Genomic DNA, 14,798 nt, shown 5'->3' with positions numbered 1-14,798 from the left:
AAATTTTATGGGGTTAAGGGAAAAAGACATTAAAGACTGAGAATTAGCCATGAAAGCTATGCAGCCAGAAAAATTCCAAAATCACTGTGTCCCACTATTTCAGTGGAAGCGCTGTTGCTGTTACCATTGGGCATAGGCCACACAGCTTATATCATCAATATTGGGCATGTGACCACACAGCTAGTACTTCTGCTATTGCAGCCTCTGAAAGCTGGATATCTCCTTACCCCATTGATAGGTGAACTTCTCATTGAACCTTCTCCAAGTACTTTGCTTTTCATAAACCTTAGGTCAACCTGTCCTGCTAGGTATGAATCCTCCCAGCAGGAGAGACTGGGAAAGTGAGTTGTCTCTTCCCTTTCTTTTTTATGACATCTCTTAAAAATCCAGCTCTGTCTGTCTGACATCTTTATTTTTATATCTTTCTTTCCATTCTCATATAATTAGTAGGTAAAACTTTTAAGGTGGTTACCAAATTCATTTTTGTGTTGTCTCAACTTTGGAAATGATTTCTTTGTCTGACACAGGGCTTCTATGGGTATCAATGTAGGCTGTTAGCTACACAGCTCTGGGGAACATCTTTAAAATTGTGCTGTCATTGGCCCATGCCCGGCATGCCTTTCCTATTGCCCTTTTTCCTAATTGTTCTTCAGAATTTAGGCTTTACTTCTAAGATGACTTTTCTTATTTCTCAAGAGTTAATCATTCCTTTGCATCTTAATTTGTGTTTTATTTAATATTTCACCATTTCTATTAGAGTTCTTTGTGCAGGAGCTGTCTTAACTCATCTTTCATTCCTAGCACTTAACAGAAGTCCTAATATGTAATCAGTGTTAAGTAGATATTTTAATTAAATTTAGCCATTTCTAGATATTCTTTTCTGTAATAGAACTTGTATTGGAATTATGCATGGATGTAAATTAGATTTCAGTTTGGCAGGAGTTACAGGCAAACCCCCCTGAATAAAGCTCTTTAGGTTGGAAACAAGTAAAAAGTCAGTATCTTCTCTCCTGCAATGCATTTCTTTTCTTAAAGGCCTATTTTAATAAATTTTTAATAGTCATTTTAGTTACTAGTATATAACGTGGGTGCTAATGAATTAACTGGCATGTTTGAGGCAAGGGGAAATGTAGGTGGTCAGTAACTCATTACTTTTAACAGATTGGTGTAATCAAAGAATATTGAAGACTGATTTTAATCTTTTCCAGATTGTGTTAAAAATACTTTTCCATTTTTCATTCTGAAACATTAATACCCATTTGGTGAGTACTAGAGTTAGCATTTCTATGTTACTATGATAGTCACATTAGTAATAATAAATTGTTTCATAATTAAATTCTGCTATGCGAAGATATTTTTATTTTATCCATTGTCATCTCTAGTCTTTCTACAACTTGACTGCTTCATAAATTTCAAGGATTTTTTGAATATCAGCTATGTGTAAGATATTGAGCAGAAGTTTGGTGACGAAGAAGTAGACACAACAGTGTATCATACACAGTTTCTAATCCCAAGGTTCATAGAGATAAAACTTTATAGGAGTATATTTAAGGTTATTTCTGACTTAGTTGGGAAGAGATTTATTGATGAGATAGATGGCATTTGATTGTGTTTGGAAGGGCAGAGGGAGGTTGAAACCTGGGCAGTTCAGGTTCAGGAAACATTTCCTAGTGTGGAGGAAGTTTAAGGAGCATATGTTGAATGGTAATGAGACATAGAGTGGCTGGAATACATGAAAAATAGAGGGGAAACGATTGGATGGATTTAATAGGAGCACATTATGGAGGACCTTGAATTCTACGCAAATTAATTTGGACTTTTTTCCTTTTAAGTGAAAAGGCTTTGAAGGCTGTTTTATGGAGAAATGTTATGTAAGAGCATTACTGCAGGGGGAAAAAAAATCTAGTAACAATATGAGCCCATTGGAGGCAGGAAGACCAATTGGAAATGATTTTAATAATCCAGGTTAAAAAAATGTTGGCCTGACTTAGGATGGTGACAGCTAATTAAAAGCAAAATGTAGATAGAAGAGGTAAAAGTAGAGATTTAACTAAGAAAATATAGGAGTCTTTTTGAAACATCTGTTAATTGGGACCATTCCATCCACTAAGTAGAGAGAATATTGGAACATCTTGTTAAAACTTATACATCAAAGAATTAGTAAAATAGGAGTTAGAGGATTAAGGCCTAATAGAATCTGGGAGTCTAGAGTAACGAACCAAGTCTTCCACTTTGCTTTGTCCTAGAAGTATATGCAGACCCAGAAAAGACTAAGCCGTGTTTTTTTTGTTGGTCCTTTGTGTGGGATGAAAAATTGGAGCCCTAGGCCCACCCAGAGTGAGTATTAGGTCAGCTAGCTCTTCTGAAGACTGAAGATAGAGGTTCTCCCACCACCCTAGTCATGGTCCTAGTAGGTTGTTTAGGTGGCGGGAGGAGTGGCAGCTGCCAAGCAGCCCAGCTTCCGGCCTGGCCTGCCCCCACAACGCCCTAGAGGAAAGTTGTATCTCCTGAGGCAGTGGTGAAGGACAAGCCCAGGAGAGCAACAAAATTGTAGCTACACCTGCTCTTGTAAAAGTAGAAATGAAGGCCAAAAAGGTGGCAGGAAAGGATAAATCAGACAAAAAGTACAAACAAAAGGGAAAGGGTTAGCAAAAGAAAAACAGGCCAAAGTGGCTAACCAAAAAACTAAAGATTTACTTGCAAAAAATGGAGAAACTAAAAATTAGAGGAGTGCAGCCTCCGATGAATCAGGAGAGAAAGAAGCCAAATCTAATAAATGTCATATACCATGTCTATCAGAGGTCCCTGTCTCCCTTCTTGTACAATTAAGTGGAGGGTTTTTATCAACTATTTTATAAATGAGAGTTTTTTCGTAGCTCTAGAAATATTTGTAAGAGGAAGGGAATTCCACTTCATCCCATTTTTAAAGTATAAATGCTTTTAAGAGGTAAAATTATTTGCTGGTTGTTTTATTTTTTGGTATACCCAGGAAATAATGAGATACTGAATATGGGAGGCTTTGATTGTCTTGGGTGTTAGCTTAGTATTCCATAGATGGAGGTAGTTCTTATATCCCATATATAACAACACAAGCATATTAAATGACAGTTGGAGTCAGTCGTTCATTTAATATGTCTTGAACGTTTTTTTAAAAATTTATTTTTATTGAAGAAATGATTTTAATTAATTTTTTTTCTCTGTCTACCTCCCCCCATTTCCCTCCCCCCTACTTTCTTGTAACCACTAGTCTGTTGTCCATGTGCATGAGTCTCTGTTTGTTTGTTCTGTTCTTTTTTTGCTTTCAGGTTTATATCCCACATATAAGTGATATCATGTGATTTTCAACTTTTTCTGTCTCGTTTATTTCGCTTAGCATGATCATCTCGAGTGTCATCCATGTTGTCACAAATGGCAATATTCCATCTCTTCCTATGGCTGAATAATATTCCATTGTATATATGCGCCACAGCTTCTTTAGCCAATCATCTATTTTAGGACACTTTAGTTGCTTCCCTGTCCTGGCCACTGTGAATAATGCTCCCGTGAACATCGGTGTGCAAATATCTTTTCGGATATGAGTTTTCGAGTCTTTGGGGTAAATACCCAGTAGAGGGATTGCTGGATCATATGGTAGATCAATTCTTAGTTTTTTGAGGAATATCCATACTATTTTTCATAGTGGCTGTACCAATTTGTTGAACATTTTAAATTACCTCTATTCCTATATTTTCAGTAGAATTGTTTCCTAAAGAAAACCACAACTTGATCTTGGGTCTCTCTGTCAGAGTTTTGTGTACTGTGTAACATCTTTATCATGGTAATCCAGTTTTCCAAGTGACTTTGTTAATGTGCTATGAAAGATTGAGAATTTGATTATGTAATGTATATGAGATTGTGAATTAGTGGGACTTTGATGGCATATCAACATTTGAAGATATTGGTACTTCATATTCAAATTGAGGAAAATTAGCCTCCAAATTTTAAGCTGGAAATTTACCAGAATAACTGTTTAGAAAAGAATCACAACTACATGACTTAGACTTAGGTTTTTGATATGTATATTAAGAATTGTATACAAATTGAAATGTGTACTTATTCTCAAAACAGAAAATAAAATCTCAGTTATTAAAAACTGAAGATAATATTCATGTTATCTGGGTGGCCCAGAAAATCTTAAGCTTTGGATTAAGATGGTCCCACACTGTTAATGTACCCAGACATATGAGAGAAGCAGATGTAAATCTTTTCTAGAGAAAGAACATTAAGGCCTCAAACTACTTTCTGAAATTACTTTTCTAATTAAAACATACCAACTTGGGACTCTAGATATTAGAATTTTCAGACCTAGTCTAAAATGGATATGGTATCAGCAGTGAACTAGAAAATATGAGTTATACAGATTTGAAAGAAACAGAATTTCTAAAACTAAACAAAATAAGGAAATCAACCTAGTGGATTAGTTTAACAGCAGAGTGGACATTGGTAAAGAGAAGTTGAGTGTACTAGAAAATCAAAACACCATCTAGAATTAAAGTACACTAAAAGATGAAAAAAAAAACAGAAGTTAATATAGAAGACTTAATGAGAAGATTTCATTGAATCTTAGAAACAGGAGAGAATGGGGCAGAGGCAATATGTGCAAAATATATTGGCTGGTGATTTTTCAGATTGGTAAAAGACAAAAGTGTCAGATTCAAGAAGCCTTACAGTTCCCATGTATTATAATAAATATGATTTCAGTGATCCTAAGATGTAGTTTTTCACATTTTGACATGTCTGAAATCTTTATGTATTTTTCAATTGATGGCCCTTTACAGCCCAACAAGATTGAAATTATGAGTTATGTGAAAATTTTCCCATTTCACTTTTTGGTAAGATCATGAAATTTAGGTACTAAAGCATTTAAGGTGTTATGAAATATGTTGAAAAGGATTCTACATTTTAAAACATCATAGTAAAACTACAAAACAACAGCAAAAATAAAGGTACAGAGAAAACTGTAAAGTCGATTAGCTACAAGAAAGATTACTTTCAAAAAATTAAAGTGTGTATGTATATATACTGTAGGTAGAGAAAAAATGTAGAGTATATATTATACTATTCTAGAGAACATCTGCTTCTGAGTAGCAACAGTGGAAGTGATAGTAGGATAATACCTTAATAGGTTAAAAGAAAATAAATGCCGACCTAGAATACTATGTTCATGGAAAATGTGTTCACAAACAGTGCTGTCTTTTAATATAAACGGCTTTGTATTGTACCTAGCCTTGGTATTTTTTTAAGCCAACATTTTAAGTTCTATCAGTGTTGATTGAAATTTCAAATACACTTATTTAAATAAGTATTTGAATATTATGGGGGGAAAATGGAGAATACAGACTAAGTTTTGCTTAAAAGTAGAGCTTATAACCTTAAATGCGTAAATAAGGAAAGTAATAAACTAGATATGTCCAAAGAAAGAGCTAAAAAGTAAGTTCAGAGAAAATACAAGAGATAACAGAGCAGAATTTAGTAAAGTAGAAAAGAAATAGAGGGAATCAAGAATCCAAAAGATGTTTGTGGGGTTTTTTTTGTTTGTTTTTTGTTTTTAGAAAAAAAAAAAATTGACACACTGGTGAGATTAATAAAGGAGAAAAATGGCCACAAATAACCAATATCAGGAATGAAAAAGTATGTCACTTTGAATCCTGCAGACATAAAAAGTTTCACAAAATATCATGAATAACTATGTCAAATTTTGGAATTTTACATGAAATGGACAAATTTTTAGTAATTTGCCAATTACCTAAATTGACATAGAAACAGAAAACCTGTATGGGCTATAACTATAAAGTGAAATTTTCTGTAAATAAAAGTCCTAAGTCCAGATAGATATACTGGAAAGTTCTAACATTTATGGAAACAGTACTCCAACCCGACATTCTCTAACCTTAATATTCTTTTAGAAAATAGAAAAAAGGCATTCCCCACCTTCATGAGATTATCACAACCTTGATCACAAAACCTAAAGAATTACATGTCAGTTTCTCTCATGTATATAGATGCAAACAAAAAACCAAACCCTAAAATATTTGCATATTGACTTCAGCTATACATAATCCAGCAAGGCCAGTTGAGATTTATTTCAGGAATGCTAGATTGGTTTAACCTGAAACACTTCAATATGATTGGTCCCTGGAACAAATTAAAGAGAAAAACAAGTAGATGCAGAGGAGAGTTTACTAAAAATCAGTAAACATTCATGATTTTAAAGGAGGAACTATTAGCAAACTAGGCACAAAAGAGAACTTTCTGTAATCTAATAAATCTATAAAAACATTTGTAAGAGATACCAGTTTATGTTGAAGTGTTGAAAAGATTCACTTTCTAGGTTGAGTTCAGGTCACAGATATGTGTTCTCTTCAGTTTTGTTCAGCATTATACTGTAGATGTTCCTAGCCAGTGGTGTACCAAAAAAGAAAAGGTATAACTGTTGTAAGAGAGATGCTAAATAGTTAATATTCAGTGATTTTATGAATTGTATACATAAGAAATCCAAAGTAGCCCACAGATAAGTTGTTAAAATTAAGTGATTTTAGAAAGAAATATAAAAATGAATTCTATTGTTTTTTTCCTTAACATGGACATGCATATCTTTGATCTAGTAATTCCATTCCCAGATGTATACCCAATAGAAAGAAATATGCATATCTAATTTGAAAGTCATATACTATAAGCTTGTTTACAGCAGCATTATGCATAATAGCTCCAACTACTAACAACCCAAATATCTATAGACAGGTAGAGAGATAATTATGGTCCATTTATATAATAACTATTGAGCAATGAAAAATAAATAGATCTAAGTGACTACATAGATGAACTTTAAAATCATATTGCGTGAAAGGAAGACAGTTCCAAAAAAATATCTGTCTCCTATATGCTTCTGTTTACATGAATTAAAAAATAGGCAAAACTAAGCTATATTGCTTAAGGATGCGTATTTAGGTGATAAAACTATAAAGAAAAACGAGATCATGATTATCTCTTGGGAAAGAAGAGCTTGTTAACTGAGAAGGGATGTTTGGAGTACCAGCAGTGTTCTTGTCCTGGGTTTTGGTTATACTCAGGTGTTTGCTTTATAACAATTTGTAAGCTGTTCATTTATGTTTATGAAATTTTCTAGAATTATTACAAAAAAAAAAGTTAAGATACACATACATAGACGTAGGAAAAGGAAAAACCTTTAAGGGAAGTTTCATCTTATTTTTGGACATGTAGGATTAATAGTGCCTTTGATACCTTACAAGTAAATCTAAAATTTTGCCAAGACAAGTAATTGCCCCACTGTTTTCCTAGGCTCTAGTATCAAATCTGTCTTAAACTTAACTTTGATCATGTCAGTTCATTTTATCACTACCTTTGTAGTTGTTTCTACCACACATGAATTATACCATCTGACTTGAAATCCTTCCATACGTTTACTCCATTCTCTATGTCTGTACTTAATTTCTGTACACTCTGTTGGAATGTCCTCAGCTGTTCAGGCCCCAGTCTCCTCAAGAGCTATACATGTCTTTGTACAAATCAGAGAGCATCAATATTTCATTCTGGGGTTGTGCTCCCAGACATTATGTACAATTCTGTACATCATGAACAACTCGTATGATGCTTTCTGGATCTCCTGATTCTCTCTGTATTCTTACCTAACATTCATTGTTAAGTAATTTGAACCTCCTTCCACCTCTCTTACATACTTAGCATATTGTTTTTGCAAATAGTTGTTTCTGTCTTCCTTCAGAGCAGTAACATTGCTTTTAGCTAGCAGAATTCCCACATGTAGTTGCTTAATCTGTAAGGAAACTAAGTAAAAATAGATCTTAATTATATACTGTCTTGTATTTTGATTGCTTAATCTTAGTTTTAGTATAGCTAGATTTTAAACATATTTTGGTTTAAGACACTCAATGTTTACAACCTGAAGATTTCCATTAAATATACTGAAACATCATGATCAAAAGAATAAAAGGATACTCGTTTTCATATACTAGAAGAGACCATATTTCTGTTTAATTGAAAAATATATATTTAGGCCTATGCTGGTTCCATCTGTACAGAACATGTACAGACTTTTTTTCTTGTCATTCCCTCAACAATACAGTATAACAACTATTTCTATAGCATTTACATTGTATTAAGGCATAAGTAATCTAGAGATGATTTGAAGTACATGGGAGGCTGTGTGTAGGCTGTATGCAAATACTACACTATTTTATTTGAGGGACTTGAGTAACTGAGGATTTTGATATCTATGGAGGGTCCTGGGACATTCTCCCTAAGATTCTGAGAGACAACTGTATTTATTTATTTTTTTTCTTTTCGTAATAGGAGTTGGAGCCCTTTTGGAAGATGGCATGATTTTGCTAATTCAAGCCTAGGAGTTATCTTACCTCTGTTCATTGTGTTTAGTTTTCTTAATATACTTCCATTCATCATGGTTCAAACAAAAAAAATAAAGTATAGAGAAACAAATGGCCAAAAATTTCTCAAAAATTATGCAGTAAGATTTTTGGACTACAACTTGAAAGTAGTAGTATTTAATAGCTTCTTTATAAGTGGTCTTTTGCTGAGCAGTAAACAAGCTCAGGAGACTTTATTATTTTTTTATTATTAGGTTAAGTTTTCCCCAATAGGGGGGAAATTTTATATCAATCTCAAAAAGTATTCTACTTTTCCTTAAGAATACATGATCAGTATGTTTATTTAGCTATATACCACATATAATAATATTAAAATGTGAACTAAATTTATTTCTTAGATTAGCATAAAAAACCTAAAACTTTTAAAGCAGGTTATAGACTCATGTAAGTCCTCATAAGACCTTTTTTTTTTTTTTTTTTTTTTTTATTTTAAACGAAGTCCAAAAGTCATCCTTAGAAAAAAAGATTTCTATCCCTATGTCCTTAGTTTTGGTTCTTTAGAATTCTGTAGCGTTTATATGTGTGTCAGTCATCTTACATAATTTTAGTCCTTCTTTTGAGCAATTAGTTTTTAAAACCACAAAGGATGCAATGAATCTTTTATTTGCATGAGAATTTATATTCTACTTCAGGAGCCCTTTTAAAATTTTTATCAGTCATACAATTATAGTTTTTTAAAAAAGTCTTAATAGTTTAATAACTTGTGTATACTACCATACTGTACTATATCTACTGGCTTCTTTCTGTAGAAAGAGAGTTAAGCTCAAACTAATATCTATATATGAAGACTGGGGAAAATCTCTCCTAGTGTGTCTTGTGTCCTGTTCTATTTTGCTGTTTTAAGACTCATTTTCGTGCCTTATTATTTTTGCTTTTTATAAATTTGGCAGTTCTTATTCAGATGATTCATTTAAATGACCTGAATTATAAATTAATCTGTTTCTTTGCTCCTTTGACATTTTTGCTTTTTAAATATGCCTTTTCTAAAAGTGTAAAAACTACACTGTTAGAAGCAGGTAAATGGGTCCAAAATACAGTTGAAATGACAATTCTTAGATGATGTCACAGATCTTTTTTAGTGCTTTGTCAGAACTATAAGTAAGGTATAGAATAATTGTGGCTGTTTTGTTGTGTTTTGAAATTGAAGTCTGGTACCCATAAAATGCTACCTGAAAATGTTGAAGTAAAAATTATTTGGTTATTCAGATGTAAAAGTATGTGTATATCTATGTTTATATATGGATACATATATGTATAGTGTATAATGTGTGTTTATAAACTTTCATATGTGTGTGTGTTTTCGCTCCCTCTCAGAGTTATAGCAATAGGTTACTAACTTGTTACAAATATGTAATAAGAGCATTTAAGACCTATAAGGAGGATTAAACTCTGATAACCTAAGAATACACAGTAGGAAAGCCCACTGTATGACACCCTAGTGGCTTTTAAGATATATTTCTAATGGCAAAATTAAATATTGATTTTGATGCAAACAACAATTCTACAGTCATTTAGAATTCAGAAAGAAACAGTAAGTGGTGATACACCCTGTCGGCCACATCTCCTCTCTCCACAACCGTAGTTTTTAGGCTGTAACTGTTCCTGCCGTGTAATTTAATTTATATTATTTGTCTTGTTGTGTCTAGCAGTCAAATAATATGAAAAATTAAGCTCTAAATAGTCTGGAAAGTTGACTGATTAAGTGCTAATTTGCTTAACTATATTTCTTTTGCCCATACTAGCTGAACAGGAAGAACCCTAGAGAGAGATTTACAGACTCTACTGAGAATCTTCTCAAATTGCCCTTCTAACAATCTTAATCTAGAGTAATCAAGGCCATCTGAGAGATGGGATTAGGAAACTAATTTTACCCTTCTCCCACTGAGGAAGGGCTGCAATGAGGGAAGAACCACAGTGGCATTCTGTTTTTATTTTCATCAATATGGTTTTCTCAAAAGGATGGGCAAGGGTTGCCCAAATGGAGGGAAATAATGTCCCAGGATAAGCTTTGCAACTGTTTACCAAAGTCAGTGAAGCAGAGAGAATTTGTGTTAACTCATTAAACAGGGTGCTTGAATTGCAGCCCTACACTGAATCAATCTCTCTTCACTTTTGGCTTGTTTTTCACCAGCAAGGACGTACATAAAAGCTGCAAACTAAAGGAACTTTCATAGTGACCAGGTAAACAGTGTTACAAATCCACTCATGCTCTTGAGCATAGTAATCTTTACTAATAAGGGGGGGGGGAGGGAGGATTTCTTTGCTCTATTTAAGGAAATTAAAAAATACTGTGAGATTAGGAATCAAAGATGAACTGATAAAAGAAGATGAAAAGGAAAGCTCACAGAACTAAGAAAAAAAAATGAAGGGACAAATTATTACTTGCAGAATTTAAAACCACATTGGCAACAGCAAGAAATAGAGCAGATACTATGTAAAATAGAGACAAGTGAGACAGGAAAAGGTAAAGAAGGAATTAGATGGTAGACACAGGAGACAAATTACCAAATATTGAGTTGGGTACAAATCAAGCAGGATGGTCTTAATAACTAAAAGATCTTGAAGTAATTAAGAATGGCATTTCAAAAGAGAAAGTTAAATGCTAAGGTAAATCCTATAGAACTACTACTAAAGTTCAAGAATGAGACCTATATATGTATCAGAAAAAAAATGGATGCCGTCAATATAAAGAATATTGGAGAAGACATGGGGGAGGGGAGATTTGGCCAACACAAGTATTTGAGTACATTTAAACATTTGAATTACGTCTAAGTAATTGATAACCAAGTTTAGGAAACAAAAAGTGTTGTTATCATTATTTAAAAAGTTACATATTGTAAAAACAATTTAGTGAAAACATGGATGCAGCAGCAGATGGACTCAGTCTCATATTTGGACTTGATCTCTTTTGGGACTACTATACCCAGCAATATGAATGTATTCTTTAACTCCCCATTCTGTTCATGAATACAGTATTTGAAAGTTTTTTTGTAGCTTCTAGTATGGATCGAAAAGCTGTAAAACTTCACTATGTGCTATATTTAAGAACTATGCCTAAACCATAAATTCAGATTTATTACTGTAATTTTTCTTTAAAAAGTTACTCTTTACATCAGTTACTCTTTAGAAATTGAATGATTAAAATAGAGATTCTTCTAGACACTAGGGGTACAACAATAATAAAATAACCCTTATGGGTTTACATTCTAGCAGAGAAAACAATGATTACAGAGTTAGTAATGTAACTATGGTTAGGACTACAGAATACCATGAGGATGTAACACAAGGGAACCTTAGCTGGTAGGGATTAGGGTGGAAAGAACTGTCAAAGAAAACTTACTTGAAGAAGTGAGATTTAGACCTAGAAGTAGAAGAAACACCCTTCAGTAAATTGTTAGCCTTAAAATGAAATGGAATTCCGGCTTTATTATGTAAAAATAATTTCCATGTGACTCAATAGTTTCGATGGAAACAGTTTAAAGGAAAGGCCTAAATCATGGGAGAATTTTTATAATTTTGGCTATAGATAGAGATCTTTCAAAACCATGGTAAATCTAGAAATCACAAAGGGTTGCATGATAATTTGCCTACATATAAATTTGAAGTGGCAATTTAACACCATTAAATCGGGTTGAAAGACAAATTAGAATTGGGGATGAAAGCAGTCCACGAAACTGAGTTGTTTATTCCTGTTCACATGCTGAACTTATGAAATACTAGTAAAATATTAATAGAAAAATACGTTTATCCTCACTCATAAAGAAGTGCAAGTTAAGTCTAGATATTTTTTCCCCTATTGGATGGCCCAGGATTTTAGTCTAGGATTGATTATATTTGAAACAGCTGAATGTTCCTCGGTATAAGATTGGTTGAGTAATTATAGTACATACCTACAGTGGATTATTACACAACAAAGAAAAAAAATGTAGACCTATGTTCATTGACAAAGATGTCTGTTATATATTGTTTAGTGAAGAAAGCAGGTTATAAATCTAGAGTAATTTTTTCATAATTTTTATGAAATTATATGCACATATCTCTTTTGCTTTGTATGGATAGCATACTGTCTAGAATGTTTACCAAAGTATTAGGAGTCACTAGTTTTGTGTAGTTAAGTTTCAAATGACAGAAGTTTGTTTTGTGAGCATGAGTATTTGTTTATAAAAAGGTGCTGAATTGGCTTACCTATTTATGTTTGATGTGAGATATGCTTTCTACTTTTCAGATAAAACCTGGCTTTCTCAGAGATAAAATTTGTAGGAAAGCATTTGATTTTCTGCTCCATGTCCTTTGATTAGCTGAACCATCCCCTGATGGTTCATCAACTTTAACATTATATGACTTCCCCTTATGTAATGTGTTGACATTTTGATTGATAATTTGATCATTTTATTGAAACTTACTATAGTTAAAGTACATATTTATAAAAAGATATTTATTAATCTTAGATTTTTTTTCTCATTTGAGTGATTTTTCTGGAGCTAGAGTAAGTGCTTTGGCACAAAGCCAGAACAAGACCTTTATTAAAAATATTGGAAATCTCCTTTGAGCATAGATTATTTTTTAACCTGAGAATCTTTCGTTTGTAAAGGACATTGTAGTTACAGAAACCTGGTCTTTATAAGTTGAAAAGTAACCAGATTCTGCGTTAAAATTTTTGCTGGCTATATTGATTCACAGATTGAAACAAAACTTTAAATTTATTGCTTTTCCCTTTTAAGATATTTAAGGAGGCCCAAGAATCATGTCTCTCAATTGGATTAATGGGAAATATCAAGTATTTACCACTGTCTTCTGTCAAGAAGTTTGCAGTTTAGTTGAAACCCTATAGGTAGTACTTGGCATACCATGCTTCCTGATTGTTAGATAGTGAACTCTACTGTATATTTAGGTACATGTTTAATGAAAAGCTAATATATAGATTATTTGATACAGAAACATTTTAAGGTATACTTTTTTTCCTTTTTCCTCTCCTTTCTCAGTAAATTAAAAATTATTTCAAATGAATATTTAGAAAGCAAGCTTATTTTCTAAGATGAGAGTTGCAAAATAATTTCATTTTTTAAATGATTTGCGGGATGAGTTATGGTTTGTAGGTGATTTACTTGCTAATATATTTAAACTAAAATTATTGATAAAATGAGTTTACTTGTATAAAATATAACCCAGCCTTTTAAAATAACATTACTCTTTATAAAGTACTACTAGAGATAGTACTTAGTTGTAGTACTGTTGAAATGCTAATAGCTTGACTTCCCAGAATAAGAGCTAAGTAATATATATCAAAATAGCAACAAAAACTCATTCTGCGTATGTATATACCTCCTTTTTATATAATGTGTAGCCACACAAATCATTTCCTCTTAGCAAAAAAGGTTATTATCTTGCTTTATTTTTATTCAGTTCATTGCTTTTCCCTATAGAAAATCAGATTTTGGGAGAGCTCTAACAGTGTGCTATTGCTCTCCTCTCATCTTTTCTATTTAAATAATACAGGTACTTTGATGGAAATCTGGAGAAGCTCTTTGCTGAGTGTCATGTAATTAATCCAAGTAAAAAGTCTCGAACTCGCCAGATGAATACAAGGTCATCAGCACAGGACATGCCTTGTCAGATCTGCTACTTGAATTACCCTAACTCGGTGAGTATCTGGTAGTTTAAGGCTCATACTGACTCTATTTCAGAGAGAAAAATCACCTTTCATTATTTAAACAAAGGAAGACCTGGGAGTCTGGGGTTGTAGTAAAGCAGTAATCTATCAATATATTAAGGATAAGGAAAGAAAAAGAATAAGGCCCTGTTCTGTCTCCCTCCTCCCCTGTTTACTTTTTTAAGTAGCAACTTGTCCAAGTTGTCATTAACATCTAAATCTTTTCCGAGTTCATTTTATCACCATGGGACAATTGTATAATTTTATGAGAATTATTTTTCATCCAAATTAAAATAGATTTAATATTGTTCTTAAAATATATGTATCTAAAACTCTTGTAAAATGTCTTTAATATTATTTCCCTAGGGAGCTTTTAGGACTCTTCATAACAAAATATTTTTACTTATACAGACCCATTCTAGTGGAGATCGGTAACAGTGAAAATATCCCTTTTAAACCTGTTGAATTTAGATGATTTACTTTGGCATGTCTAGTAAAGAAATTTTAGGCTTAAATAAACATAAACTTCCTACGAGGGTGTTACTTTATTAGTAACCATAGGAAAATTATATTTGTGGCATAGATAAGTTTAGTTACTTGGAATTTACCTCTTAAGATTTTTTTCAGATATCTAAGAAATAACTTAATTCTACAATAATTATAACTATTAAATCAGATTCTCTGATTTA

General features: G+C 32.7%; 1 protein-coding gene across 2 annotated transcripts in view; it reads left to right on the top strand.

Moving 5' to 3' along the window:
• ARIH1 (ariadne RBR E3 ubiquitin protein ligase 1) overlaps positions 1–14,798 on the top strand; it is a 93,791-nt gene that overhangs the window by 41,540 nt on the left and 37,453 nt on the right. For both annotated transcript variants that reach the window (XM_036218316.1, XM_036218317.1), the window contains one exon: positions 13,956–14,100. In XM_036218316.1, the coding sequence (XP_036074209.1) occupies positions 13,956–14,100 (145 nt within the window). The remainder of the gene's footprint in view (positions 1–13,955; positions 14,101–14,798) is intronic.

This window comes from Rousettus aegyptiacus, unplaced genomic scaffold (genome assembly GCF_014176215.1).
Source record: "Rousettus aegyptiacus isolate mRouAeg1 unplaced genomic scaffold, mRouAeg1.p scaffold_m13_p_3, whole genome shotgun sequence".
Classification (NCBI taxonomy): domain Eukaryota; kingdom Metazoa; phylum Chordata; class Mammalia; order Chiroptera; family Pteropodidae; genus Rousettus; species Rousettus aegyptiacus.
This window is presented reverse-complemented; position numbering and strand designations above follow the sequence as displayed.